The following is a 14,153-nucleotide window of genomic DNA, read 5'->3' on the forward strand; positions in this document are numbered from 1 at the left end:
ATATATATATATATATATATATATATATATATATATATATATACACACACACAGATATATATGTATGTATTTATATGTATGTATATATGTGTGTGTGTGTGTGTGTGTATGCACCACACATATGCATGTATATATTTCTCTTTTTCATCTTCACTATTTCAAAAAGAAGACAGCATCTGCATTTTGATTTTATATCGTTTATTAATACTCCAGATAATATTTTCTGCATATATCTGCCTGACTCTTTTATTGTTATTTTTGTTGTTGGTGATGGTATTATTAATCGTATGTTATATATAACTATATTGGTTAGTCTCACCTCCATTACAGCACTAAATTTCTTCAGATTTCATTACTGATGAAACAGACGGCAAAACAACTGAATGTCTCTTTGTGCAAGAACTGTGAAATATCTATTTTAAAGCTGGGTTTGATTTAGTATGTGAATGCTTGACTTAATTAGTTTTTTTTTAATATATATTAATACTAATACATTACCATGTTTAATATATCTATATACTTCTGTATTAATAATAGAATTGACAACCATAACCGATGGAGATGATGACAATTTGTGGTCGTACAGTGATATATATATATGTGTGTGTAGGTGCTGGTGCCACATAAAATGCACTCGCACTTGTACGGTTGCTGCATAAGCACTCCCAAGCCAGTGGCATGTAAAAAGCACCCAACACACTGTAAAGTTGGCTTTAGGAAGGCCATCCAGTCATAGAAACCATGTCACAAGAGACAATTGGTTTCTGGACAGCTCCCAAGCCAGCCAACTCCTGTCAAACCATCCAACTCATATCAGCATGGAAAATGAATGTTAAATGATGATGATATATATATATATATATATATATATATATATCATCATATATATATAAAACCAAAGTCTAAGTGAGTCAAAAACCAAAGTCTTAGGAAGGCAGACAAATCACAAATCCCTGCTTGTTCTGTAGAAAAGGTGTTGGTAGAAACTCCATAAGATGTACCTGATGGAAGCTATGGACACATAAGAGGTGCAACAATATCAAAGGATGGTTAACTGGGAAGATGGTTTTGTGTGTGGCAGATGCACAGGGCAATAAACACCGAAGATGTACAGAAAACAGATTCCATCACATACCAAGGGGAAAAACTACAAGTAGTTGATAACTTCTGTTACTTAAGTGACCAAGTCAGTAGTGGGGGTGGATGCTTTGAGAGCATAGCTGCTAGAATAGCCCGAACAAAGGGCCTCTTGCTGGTAACAAAGGGCCTCTCGCTCAGAGTGAAAGGTAGACTGTATGATGCATGTGTGCAAGCAGCCATGCTACATGGCAGTGAAACATATATATAAACATGCACACACACACACACGCACGCACGCACGCACACACACACGCACGCACGCACTCACAGAGCTAATTTCATATGCTTTTATTGATTATAGTAGATAGACAAGGCAGATAGCTTACTAGGAAAAACTGTGATGTAGTATTTCATGAGGAAATATATTAAAATTTGCACACCCATCCAAGAGTTGCTCAGATCAGCCTTGATGAAGCAGATATGATTTCAAACATGTATTCTAGTCATGGCCATGTTATCTTTCTATCCAACATAGTGCTAAGTCAGCATTAACCAATGCAATTTGGTTTAAGATACAACTTGAGAGCTATTTTACTGCTATTTCTTGTTAGTTAAGTGACCATGTAGAAGTCCCACATTGGCTCGTTTTCCATTGTTGATTTCTCAGTTGCTCCTGGTTGAGGAATTTAGGAGCAGTGAACTAATATTGTTGGCACTCCGTCGCTTACGACATCGAGGGTTCCAGTTGATCCGATCAACGGAACAGCCTGCTCGTGAAATTAACGTGCAAGTGGCTGAGCACTCCACAGACACGTGTACCCTTAACGTAGTTCTCGGGGATATTCAGCATGACACAGTGTGACAAGGCTGACCCTTTGAATTACAGGCACAACAGAAACAGGAAGTAAGAGTGAGAGAAAGTTGTGGTGAAAGAGTACAGCAGGGTTCGCCACCATCCCCTGCCAGAGCCTTGTGGAGCTTTTAGGTGTTTTCGCTCAATAAACACTCACAACGCCCTGTCTGGGAATCGAAACCGTGATCCTATGACCGCGAGTCCGCTGCCCTAACCACTGGGCCATTGCGCCTCCACAAGTGAACTAATAATACTATTAATAAAAGACACCTAAAGCTGCAGCAATTAACATATAGGTGTGTACGAGTTATACTTAACACATAGAAAGACCATTGCTATGAATAGTGTTTCAGGAAACAAATTCTCCGTTTTGACAATGTTTATGGAAACACATCATTGAGCTATGAATGACATCATCAGACTGTAAGACAAGTGTGTCTGCATCGTTACACTTCATCAGCCACGGACACTGATTCATACATTCATTGTCCATAAAGGACTGTCATTCTTATATTTACATAGCAGATAATAACTTTACTGATGTGTGCAAAGCTTTGTCAAACTGGAATTAATTATTCAGAGGCACACTATGCAGCAATGATTAAAATATAGATATCTACAGTTATATTTGTGGAGACACGTTGGGTGTTGCACTCATGACCATAAGATTGTGGTTTCAATTCCTGGACTGGGCAATGCATTGTGTTCTTGAGCAAAACACTACAATTCACACAACTCCAATCTACTCAGCTGCCAAAAGTGAGTAATTCTGCAATGGACAGATGTCCCATCCAGGAGGAGAATATATATGCCACAGAATCTGGGAAACTGGCCTTATGAGCCCATGGTTCAGGAAGGTCCTTTGGTCCTTTTTTTGTTTTGGCAGTTATATTTAATATGTTTCTGTACACTCATATATGGAAAGACCTTGGCTGCAGATACTGTTTCAGGGAAGAAATTCTCCTATATCTCATATTATCAGTGCACGCTCTCCTTAAACAAGATACTTAACTTTTGTACTAGAAACAACTGTAATAAAAACAGAGGTTCTTTTTTTTTTTATTGTTTGAGGGTATGCCTTGATACATCTTCACCACCATCTTCTCTCTTTCCCAACTGGGGTAGCCATATAGCTCCCCTAAAGCAAGTAATCAACTTCTGTCCCTCTATCATACTTTAACTTATCATCTGGCATAGAGCCACCTCACTGTTATGTCCTCTTATCTTGCAAGTTATTTGGTAACCTCACTGGTGCAGCGCCAAATACACCCTGTAAAGTGGTTGGAATTAGGAAGTCTATCCAGCTGTAATATCCATGCTGAAGTCGACATTGGTTGCTTGTTACAATCCTATGACTTGCTAGCTCTTGCCAAACTGTCTAGCCCCTGCCATCATGAAAATAGATGTTAAAAAAAAAAAAATTTAATAATAATAATAATAATCCTTTCTACTATAGACACAAGGCCTGAAATTTGGAGGAGGGGTATAGATGATTACACTGACCCCAGTATTCAACTGGTACTTATTTTATTGACCACAAAAGGATGAAAGGCAAAGTTGATCACGGCAGAATTTGAACTCAGAATGTAGCAACGGGCAAAATACCACTAATCATTTCATCAAGCGTGCTAATGATTTTGCCAGCTTGCCGCCTTAATAATTATAAGAATAAGAATAAGAATAAGAATAAGAATAAGAATAATAAAAAAGGTCGTGTAAATGAAAGTTGTCAATCAACTGATTAATACATAATAGCAGAAGCTAGAATTCAATTCTTCTGAATGTCTTGCTTCTACGTTACCTGTACCTAGCCTTTCAAATACCATCTTTATTATGAACAGTTTCAATTAACTAAACTCTAACAGAAAATAATTTTATACAGCAATCATATACTCAGCAAAATCTATCTTTTTGGCAAGTGGTTCCATAAAATTGAAGAATTCCCTGCATCAGATTTCAGCTTCTTGTTTGCCCTTCTTAATATGTTAGTGCCATGTCAGTTAACAGGATTCACCCCCCACCATCAAATTGATCTGCGTATTATTTTGATTAAAAGCCATCTCTTGAGAACTTGTTGTTAGGTAGGTTACACATCAATAATCGCTGAACAAGTTACTGGGATTCCCCAAAGGCAATCGATCTTAACTTTTCCTATTTGTTCATCTGACAAATCTTCTGCTCTTGGATTGATTGTTAAAGGAGATGTTTTAATCTAGAAGCTAATCTCATATATATATGCATGTATTTGTGTGAAGATGCACATATATGTGTTTCTCCATTTATAGCAACTGTGGTTTTCTAATATAAGTGCGTGTGTGTGTGTGTGTGTAGATATATATGTAGGTAGATTATATATGTGTGTGTCCACCTTAAATGATGATGAAGTTATATATATGCACACACACATGCACAATGATATCACACACACAAACATATATATATATATATATATATATATATATATATATATATATATGTTTGTGTGTGTGTGTATGTATATATATTTATGTATATATATGTTTGTGTGTGTGTGTGTGTATGTATATATATTTATGTATGTATATGTGCGTGTGTGTATGTATACACGCAATATATGCACACATCATTTACATGTATGTGCATATATGAGTGTGTGTGTTTGTTATATGCCATCAGGAGATAATCTTCCTACTTTACCTCCTGCAGTAACTTTGCAGTATCTTTCATTCTTGCTCATTTTCAGTTGTTTAAAGGAGGGATAGAGTAAAGGAATGGTTGGCTGATGAGAGACTACTTTGTTAGATACTCTTTTACTCTTTTACTTGTTTCAGTCATTTGACTGCGGCTATGCTGGAGCACCGCCTTTAGTCGAATGAAATCGACCCCAGGACTTATTCTTTGTAAGCCTAGTACTTATTCTATCGGTCTCTTTTTGCCGAACTGCTAAGTTACAGGGACGTAAACACACTAGCATCGGTTGTCAAGCGATGGTGGGGGAACAAACACAGACTCACAAACATATATATATATATATATATATATACATATATACGACGGGCTTCTTTCAGTTTCCGTCTACCAAATCCACTCAGAAGGCTTTGGTCGGCCCGAGGCTATAGTAAAAGACACTTGCCCAAGGTGCCATGCAGTGGGAATGAACCCGGAACCATGTGGTTGGTAAGCAAGCTACTTACCACACAGACACACCTGCGCCTATATAGATGTTGAGATTTCAAATCTCTGCCAAGGACCCAAATCTGAAAGCTAATGCCAACTATCTTAGACTATGTTTTTCTTCTTCAAAAGGCCACAATCAAACTGTAGCTCATATTGCTGCTCCAGGGAACTTTGTCCCCATGAGCTTTGGTAGATCCTAAGTTTCGTGTTGTTTGTCTCCATCAGTAACATTAATGTAGTTCAGTGGTCTTTTTCCTTTCATTAAGCACCATCTTCAGCACCATCCCATACGATATCATTTCATAAAAAAAGCCATTATCCTGCAATATACAACAACCCTGCCTCATAATACTGTTACTGTGAACGCTATAGTGAGTTGCTCCTGTCTCTCTTTTCAGGTTACAGGCCAATGTGAAAGCCAGTTCAGGTGTTGATTACCCAGCCTATGGTGTGACTGGCCCCAACAAAGAACGCCTGCCCTCCCCTGGAGACCGCAAGCTTGCACAGAGTGCACAAATGTATCACTATCAACACCAGAAGCAACAAATGATTGCACTTGAAAAGTAAGTGGTGCTGCTGCTGATACTTCTTTTTTTCTTTTCTTTTTTTTCTCTGTCCCATGATTTTTCTCATCTCTGTACCTCTCTCTCTCTCTCTCTCTCCTCCATGTCTTTCTTCCTCTCTCTTCTCTATCACTCTCCATATCACTCTCTCTTCATTCTCCCTTCTTTCTCTTTTTCTCTGACTTTATCTTTTCTGTCTCTGTTTCTCTCTTCCTATCGTTTTATATCTCACCCTCTTTCTTTTTGCTCTCTCCGCTCTATCTCTCTTCCTCTTTCTTTTTTCTCACTCTTCCCCTATATCTCTTCCTCTTTCTGTTCTCTTTCCATTCTACTTCTCTTCTTCATTTTCTCTCTACCGTCCCATTTCTCTTCTTCCATCCCCCTCTTTGTCTAACTCTCTCTCTCTCTCTCAAACATTATTCCTGGTAAATATCAAAATTGCAGGTGAAGTTGTAATGCTGATAAATAAAAACCAACACAATGAGAAATCTGATGCTTCAAGACAGCCAAGAAACAGATTCCTCTCTCTTCACACCATATAAACTTATCCGAACTATCAGACTTTGTTGTTTAAATTTTGCTGGCATAGACCTTCAATTGTTTTTACCATCACCTCCTTTGGTGACACAAACCATAATTAGTTTAGCTGACAAACATCTTTATCCCTAGTTTGTTGACATAGACCATCATCACCAGTTTTTCTGATACACCTTCATTAGTTTAGCCAACACAGATCACCAAACCATTATTAATTTTGCTCACACAGTCTATCATTAGTTTAGCTGACATAGGCCATCATTAGTTTGGTTGACAGATGTTTACTTGCTTAGAAGGTTTTTTTTGTCAATAGTTTGTCATTGGCAGTACACAATATTTGTAGGCTACATTTGAAAGTGAGAATGGCCACATTAATATTTATATGTCTCTATACCTTTTGTTAATTGGTAATATTCACTTTTATATATGCACTCAGCACCAGAATCCACAAGTAAACAAGAGTTCAAAGAAAAATCATAAACGTAAAATAAGCAGCTTACTATAGAAGTGCTACGTGATGCAGTTGCTGCTGATTCCTGGCGTCTGCATTTTTCTGTTGCTTAGAAGCAGTTTGAAAGAAACAAGGTTGTATACAACAATGAGCATTCTTATCAAGTCTAATGATTCCAACCCTGTGTATGATTTTTTATCTGTGAGAACTAGAGGAGTGGTTTTGCGCCAGATTTCTGGAATGGAAAGTCAAATACACAGAAAAACAAGGAGTTTCAAGACATTCATTTTTTTTCTGTGAGTGCCTAAATCTCATCTTGGTAAACATACAGAATGCCACCAACTCTAAAGAGATAAAGGAAACAAAAGAAGTAGAGGAAGCTTGAAGTGAAAAACCGATAATACCATCCCCTGATTCTGTCAGTTGATCAATAGTCAGTGGTAAACCTAACAGGAACAACTGCTTTATAAAAGATTGCTTTACAGAATTATTTTCTAAAGATTCCTTCATTCTTCATAGAAGTTTTGAAAGTCTTTTTCTTGGTTAAACTCCAGCTGATCTGATTGATTGAACAGCATTCACATTGGCATTAATGCCTTCTACAGTGACACAGTTAATTTCTCATAGCTGACCTTGTTGTGGTTATAAACTGGGTATCTGAGTAAGGTGGTTCAAAACTCAGCAGAGGCAAAACTCCCTTCACCCATTTTCAACCTCATCCACATTGTTGAACTTCCACCTCTGCAGGAAATGAGCCATGGCCCAGAAAAATGGTAATCTGATTGTGCAAGGTGTGGACTGCAGGCAGGGTAAGGCAACACTTCCAGCCCCCAAGTTTATGCTTGGTCACACTGCTAGTGTGTGCTGGGGTATTGTCATGCAGTAGGAGTGCACATTGTCGATTGACCAATGCCAGGTAGCAGGCTTTCAAAGCACCACATGCTGCTGCAGTTGTTGAGCATAAAGGTTAGATTTCACAGCATGACCATCTGTGCCAAGCTCAAAACACAACACCACCTTGAAATTCCACCAAACATACAACATAATCTTCTGTTCAAACTGCTCTTGTTTGGCAACAAGTTCTGAAAATTTGTTTGGAATGAAGCCACTGATTTCTCTTATTAAGCTTACGAAAGCTTGTGCTTGGCTGATGGTCAGCCATTTCACGTAAGGCTCCATCTTCCACAATAGAAGATGTTCCTGACCTTGGTTTGTCTTTGAGGCTGGTGTCACCTTCCTTGAAACATCTGAACTAGTTTTAGTGTCACACATTTGTTGACAGTACTTGGCCTTTCCACATCCTTAACTTCTTTTGCTACCCTTGCACTCTGTCCCTTTTTTCCACAGGGAGCATAAAATGCCCTAGTTGCAGTTTTTTTCACCACTTATAATCAAAGCTGTAAAATAAAGAATCAACAATTAATGTCTACATGCTTTATATATGAAAATGAAGAATAAACAACTCAGCAACAAGTGGACAGCAAGCTGTAACTAGTTAATAATATAACAGGGATTTATAAGTTGCTAAAAATTCACCAGTGAAAATATGAAAAAACTTTTAATTCAACCGGGTATAATTGCTCAAGAGGTGTTGTGGGATCAACAGCTGACAGAGAAGGAAGATTTCATTTGTAACAAATGTACTGGAATACAGCGAATACATGAAATAAATTAATTCAAATACTGGAAAGGCAAAGTAGGTGGTAGCTTCTGTTAACTAGATGACTTAATTAACAGTGAAGGAAGTTGTTTCAAATGCATGGTAACCAAAGGTAAAAACATGGAAAAAAATTGAAGGGGCTATTACCTTTGCAGATTACTAAAGGAATCTCCCTCCAAATGAATGGCAGATTGTATGATGCTTGTGTATGAAGTGTAATGCTGCATGGTAAAGAAACATGGGTGGTGAAGGTTGGAAAGAAATGAAGCAATTATGCTGTACTGGATGTGTGATGTCAGTACATGCATGCATGTATCCCTCCTCATATCGTGCACTAAATATTTAAAACAGATACCCAGGGTTAGAACAACCTGTTGTTATAGGTAGTAGCATGGCAACACTATAAAATTTACAAGTAGTGAGTTCAATTCCTCTTGTAGACTTGGAGATGGTATTAAAAACATCATATAATTCTTCTTAGAATTACTACTTGTAGATCAGCATTATACCCTTTCCATAAACACATATGTGCGTGTGTGTGTGTGTGTGTGAGTGTGTGTGTGTATGTGTGTGTGTGTGAGTGTGTGTATGTGTGTGTGTGTGCGTGTGTGTGTATGTGTGTGTGTGTATGACAGAAAGAGAGAGAGTATGTGCATGCATGTGTGTGTGTGCATGAGAGAAAGAGAGAGAGTATGTGTCTGCATGTGTGTGTGTGTGTCATTGTTTAGATTTCTAGTAATTAATATAATTCCACTTTGTTTGATATTCCCTATTAATAGCTGTCACACTATCAACTCTGCATCTCTCCCTCCCTCCCGCTCTACACTCCCCCCTCTGCATCTCTCCCTCCCTCCCGCTCTACACTCCCCCCTCTGCATCTCTCCCTCCCTCCCGCTCTACACTCCCCCCTCTCTTTCCTTTTCTCTCCTTGTTACTATATATGTTTGTTTTGTGTGATGGTGTTGTTATTGTTCATAATGTTTTTTTTTGTACATGTTGTCCCTAATGTGATTTGTACGTGATGTTGTTCTTGTTTGTAACTGCAAAAATGCTTTTCATGTGTAGCAACTTGCATTTGTTTGTATTTGTTTGTATTTATGCGTGGATGGGTTTTTATATATATATACATTATATGTGTGTGTGTGTGTGTGTGTGTGTGTGTGTGTGTGTGTGTGTGCGTGCGTGCGTGCATACAGAGAGAGAGAGAGAGTGTAGGTGAGTGAGATATGCACTCAGGCTCACACACATGTATATACTATATGTTAGTATTTATATATTATTTATATGTTCAATCCAATCATTGTCATATACATATATATATATATATATATATTATATATATATATATATATATATATATATATGGGCTAATGTGTATGTGTATATACATGCTTCTTAGTATGTTTGTGTGTGTAGGATTGATTTTTATGTATGTATATTAGAAGGAGAAGTAAATAAATGCACAGACATAAATAATTTTGGAGCAAATGGAAGATTTGTTTTATGTGTGGTTGTTCGATTGACAATCCGCAAGGATTATCAATATTAGTTTGACAGGAGTTCCGTTTTATGTGATGCTCTTCATAAGTCCCTCCCCCACGTCCATTGTCTAAGTAGCTAATACATCAACTGCAATATATTGTATATCCTTTCTCTGACATATTCTCATTTATTTTACTAACATTCCATTTCACTTAAGTTTTCTTGTTTCTATTAGAGACAAACTCAGCTCAATATAGATAATGTCTCACCATGTTGTAAAATGGCTTTAATAAATAACAGAAAATTGATAGTTTTCAGCAAAGTTCTTCAATGTATGTATGAACAAAGAAAGAAAACTTTTTTTTTTTCTCTCATGTTACTGAAATTATTCACTTGCTAACAAGATATTTGCATGTATCATACTGTTAGAAATTACTATGTTAAACTTGTTATAGATGGAAATGTAATAGTAGTTGTTTGTTTTGAAATTGGATACCATTTTAATTCTCGTGAATTCAATTTAGTGTCCTTGTGTTGAAATACAATGATGACAAATAGATGGAAGCTTTGGCTTTAGTAACAATATTAAACAACATAAGGAAGAAAAGTGACGAATGTTGATGAACATTCAAAATGACAATAATAACTTATAATAACAGACTATATATATAATATATATAACAGACTATATATGATATATATATATAATAACAGACTATATATAATTATTATAACACCAATAATAACAGGTACAGAATATAAGAAACCCAGTAGTAGTAGTAGTAGTAGTAGTAGTAGTAGTAGTAGTAGTAGTAGTAGTAGTAGTAGTAGCAGCAGCAGCAGCAGCAAGCAAGCAATTTGTCAGGAAGAATAAATTCATTAAATTAACTGGTACTTGTTTTATGGATCCTTGGAGTATTGAAAGCAAAGTTAGCTTCAGTGGGATTTGAACTCAGAATGTAAAGAGCTGGAAGAATTAATTACTGCAAGGAATTTTGTCCTTAATTTCTTTTATTGGCCACAAAAAAACCCCAAGACATTGAGTACAGTAAAAGGATAAAATACATAAGAAAACTCCAAGAAACACTGAAATATTTAAATGGAGTGAAAGGGTGAGATCAGCAATAACAATGAAGACCCATTAGCCAACAGGTTAAATGAAACTAATAGAACAGAACAAAATAAGAACAAGGACACCACTTGGAATGATTCAAATTAGAGTGTGGGGTACCATTATGCCAGACAAAATAAATGACTGTGCCATAGTCAAACTGCCATTGATCATAAGTTTCTCTCTCCCTTGCCCTACCTCTCTCTGGTACATACTTAAACAATATGTTGGCACTCCGTCGCTTACGACGTCGAGGTTTCCAGTTGATCCGATCAACGGAACAGCCTGCTCGTGAAATTAACGTGCAAGTGGCTGAGCACTCCACAGACACGTGTACCCTTAACGTAGTTCTCAGGGGATATCCAGCGTGACACAGTGTGACAAGTCTGACCCTTTGAATTACAGGCACAACAGAAACAGGAAGTAAGAGTGAGAGAAAGTTGTGGTGAAAGAGTACAGCAGGGTGTGCCACCATCCCCTGCCAGAGCCTCGTGGAGCTTTAGGTGTTTTCGCTCAATAAACACTCACAATGCCCGGTCTGGGAATTGAAACCGCGAGTCCACTGCCCTAACCACTGGGCCACTGCGCCTCCACACTTAAACAATATACACAGGCACATACACTCTCACTGCTCCTCTCTCTCTTTCTCTCTTCTCTCTATATAGTACATACTTTAGCCTGAAGCAAAGATTTTTCCTGCTAAAACTTTGGTCATCATACCATGTCCAATAAGACCCCCCCCCCCACCGAAAGGTGTGACCAGGTATTGATGGTGTTGTTGTTATAGTTGTTGTTACTTCACAACTCGCCAATAATCCTCTGGTTCATCACTTACTAGTTGAGGACTACACACCTGTGAATGATTATGACACCAAACTACCTGAGTCTGTGATTTATTGTGTTTTTTTTTGTCAGTTACCACACACACACACACACACACACACACACACACAGAGCATACATGTCTGCACACACCACCTACATATCACACTCTCATGCCACACACATCATGCTACACATACATCCACACAAAATACATCACATGTACACACTACACATGCATCACACACATCAAATACACATATTCACACACGTTAAATGATGATAATGGTGGTGGTGATGATGATGATAATGATGAAGATGATACTCCATACATATCCACACACTACACACATCCATACATAACACACACACACCTCCAGACACACACTGCTTACATATCACACTCACATGGCACACACACACACACACACACACATCTGCATGCATGCGTGCATGCGCACACATTAATGTTGGCAGCAATGTTTGTATAAATGTAGAAGAGATGAGGCTGGAACATCAACAACAACAGCAGCAACAATGTTGTAATTCCTTATCTGAAATTACCAATATCTTCATTTTGTATTGATTTCTATTATTGGTAGATATTGCTATGGAATTTTTCAGAACACTACCTCACAAAAAACTTTCACCATCTCCACCATGCCTCCATTTTTACCACGAACAGTACAAAAAAAAAAAATCCTCCCATCTCCACCTCCACCATCACCACTGCTAGCAGTACTAATACCACCACCACCACCACCACTGCCCACACTACAACCTCTCTACCACAATCTTATCACCGTTGCCACCATTACTACCAGTACCATTACCATCACTACCACCACCACTATGACCACTCTCACCACTACTACTACTACTACTACTACTACTAATACTACTACTACTACTACCACCATCACCACTACTGCTACCACCACTACTATTACTACATCACCACCACAACTGCCAAAACTACTACTTCTAAAACCATCACAACTATCAAGGCTTCCTCCATCCCTGACACTACATAATGGGGTGGTGATGGTGGTGATGTTGGCTGTAGCTGGAGCTTACATTATGAAGTGGTGGTGGTGGTGATGGTGGTTGAGATGATGGAAGTAAGTACCATTCTTATAGAAAGCCAAACAAAGACCTAGTGTGCATGAAAAGAAATTCTAAGCACCCACCTAGAATCTTAAGCAACCATTAGCAATGGAATATATATACACTACATCTCCCATCATCATCAACAACAATAATACTCTTAATTATACAGCACATTACTTACAACAATACATTCAGAAAAAAAAAAAAAAAAGAAAATGGATTTTGAAAGAAACTGCAATACATCAGAACAGCAAAATCAAAAAAAAAAAGACAAAAAGTCATTTTATTGAAGCCAGCTTTTAGTATGAATGTTGCATCTAATATATGTAATGATGATAAATACATATTTCCTCACCAGCAATAACAACCACTAAGTGTTATCACTCTGTCTGCTATCAGCTGTTTGAAGCAACAAATGAACCACTACATGGTTAGTCAACCTGCTTCAAAGAGCACTCAAATCTCCCTAAAATCATACCTTAATGATGTAATAAAGGATGCGTTAAGTAGTATGGCCCTGGGTTCCCTGCACATAGGGAAAAATGATGAGTTGGTTACAACTAGTGTGCTTTTGATCAGGGCTGATCAGGTCTGCTTGATCAGGGCTGACCTGAAGATTAACAACAATAACAATCATAAACTTTTCCTTCATTGGACATTAAACTCTGCTTGCGAAGACCTGTTGAGGCAAGTGAAATCGAAATCGAACTAAATTCGACGACTGGCACCCATGCCAATGTCGTTTCCTTCATTGGGACACGAAACTCAGCTTGCGAAGACTTATTGGGGCAAGCGTAAGCGAAATCAGGATGGCACCTGTGCCCAGCGTCGCCTTTCTGGCACTTGTACCTGCAGCATGTGTAAGGACTTTCGAGCGAGATCATTGCCAGTGTCCCTGGACTGGCTCTTGTGCGGGTGGCACATAAAATACACCATTTTGAGCATGGCTGTTGCCAGTATCGCCTGACTGGCCTTCGTGCGGGTGACACGTAAAAGCACCTACTACACTCTCGGAGTGGTTGGCGTTAGGAAGGGCATCCAGCTGTAGAAACTCTGCCAAATCAGATTGGAGCCTGGTGTAGCCTTCGGGCCTCACCAGTCCTCAGTCAAATCGTCCAACCCATGCTAGCACGGAAAGCGGACGTTAAACGATGATGATGATGATGAAATTGCATTCGGTATGTTATCTGCTGTTTGAGACAATGAGATAGCTACTGCATGGTTGCTTAGCCTACTTGAAATAGCACCCAAATCTCTTTCAAATCATAGCTTACTATTTAAAAAAATGAATGATATATTACATATGATAGACTTAGATATCCTTTAAA

At 38.1% G+C, this 14,153-nt stretch overlaps 1 protein-coding gene across 3 annotated transcripts in view; it reads left to right on the plus strand.

The window, feature by feature from the left end:
• The window catches only part of LOC106876558 (uncharacterized), a 262,972-nt gene that overhangs the window by 228,934 nt on the left and 19,885 nt on the right, over positions 1-14,153 (plus strand). For all 3 annotated transcript variants that reach the window (XM_014925155.2, XM_014925156.2, XM_052965557.1), the window contains exon 5: positions 5,488-5,652. In XM_014925155.2, coding sequence (XP_014780641.1) covers positions 5,488-5,652 — 165 coding nt within the window. The remainder of the gene's footprint in view (positions 1-5,487; positions 5,653-14,153) is intronic.

This window comes from Octopus bimaculoides, chromosome 2, assembly GCF_001194135.2.
Source record: "Octopus bimaculoides isolate UCB-OBI-ISO-001 chromosome 2, ASM119413v2, whole genome shotgun sequence".
Classification (NCBI taxonomy): domain Eukaryota; kingdom Metazoa; phylum Mollusca; class Cephalopoda; order Octopoda; family Octopodidae; genus Octopus; species Octopus bimaculoides.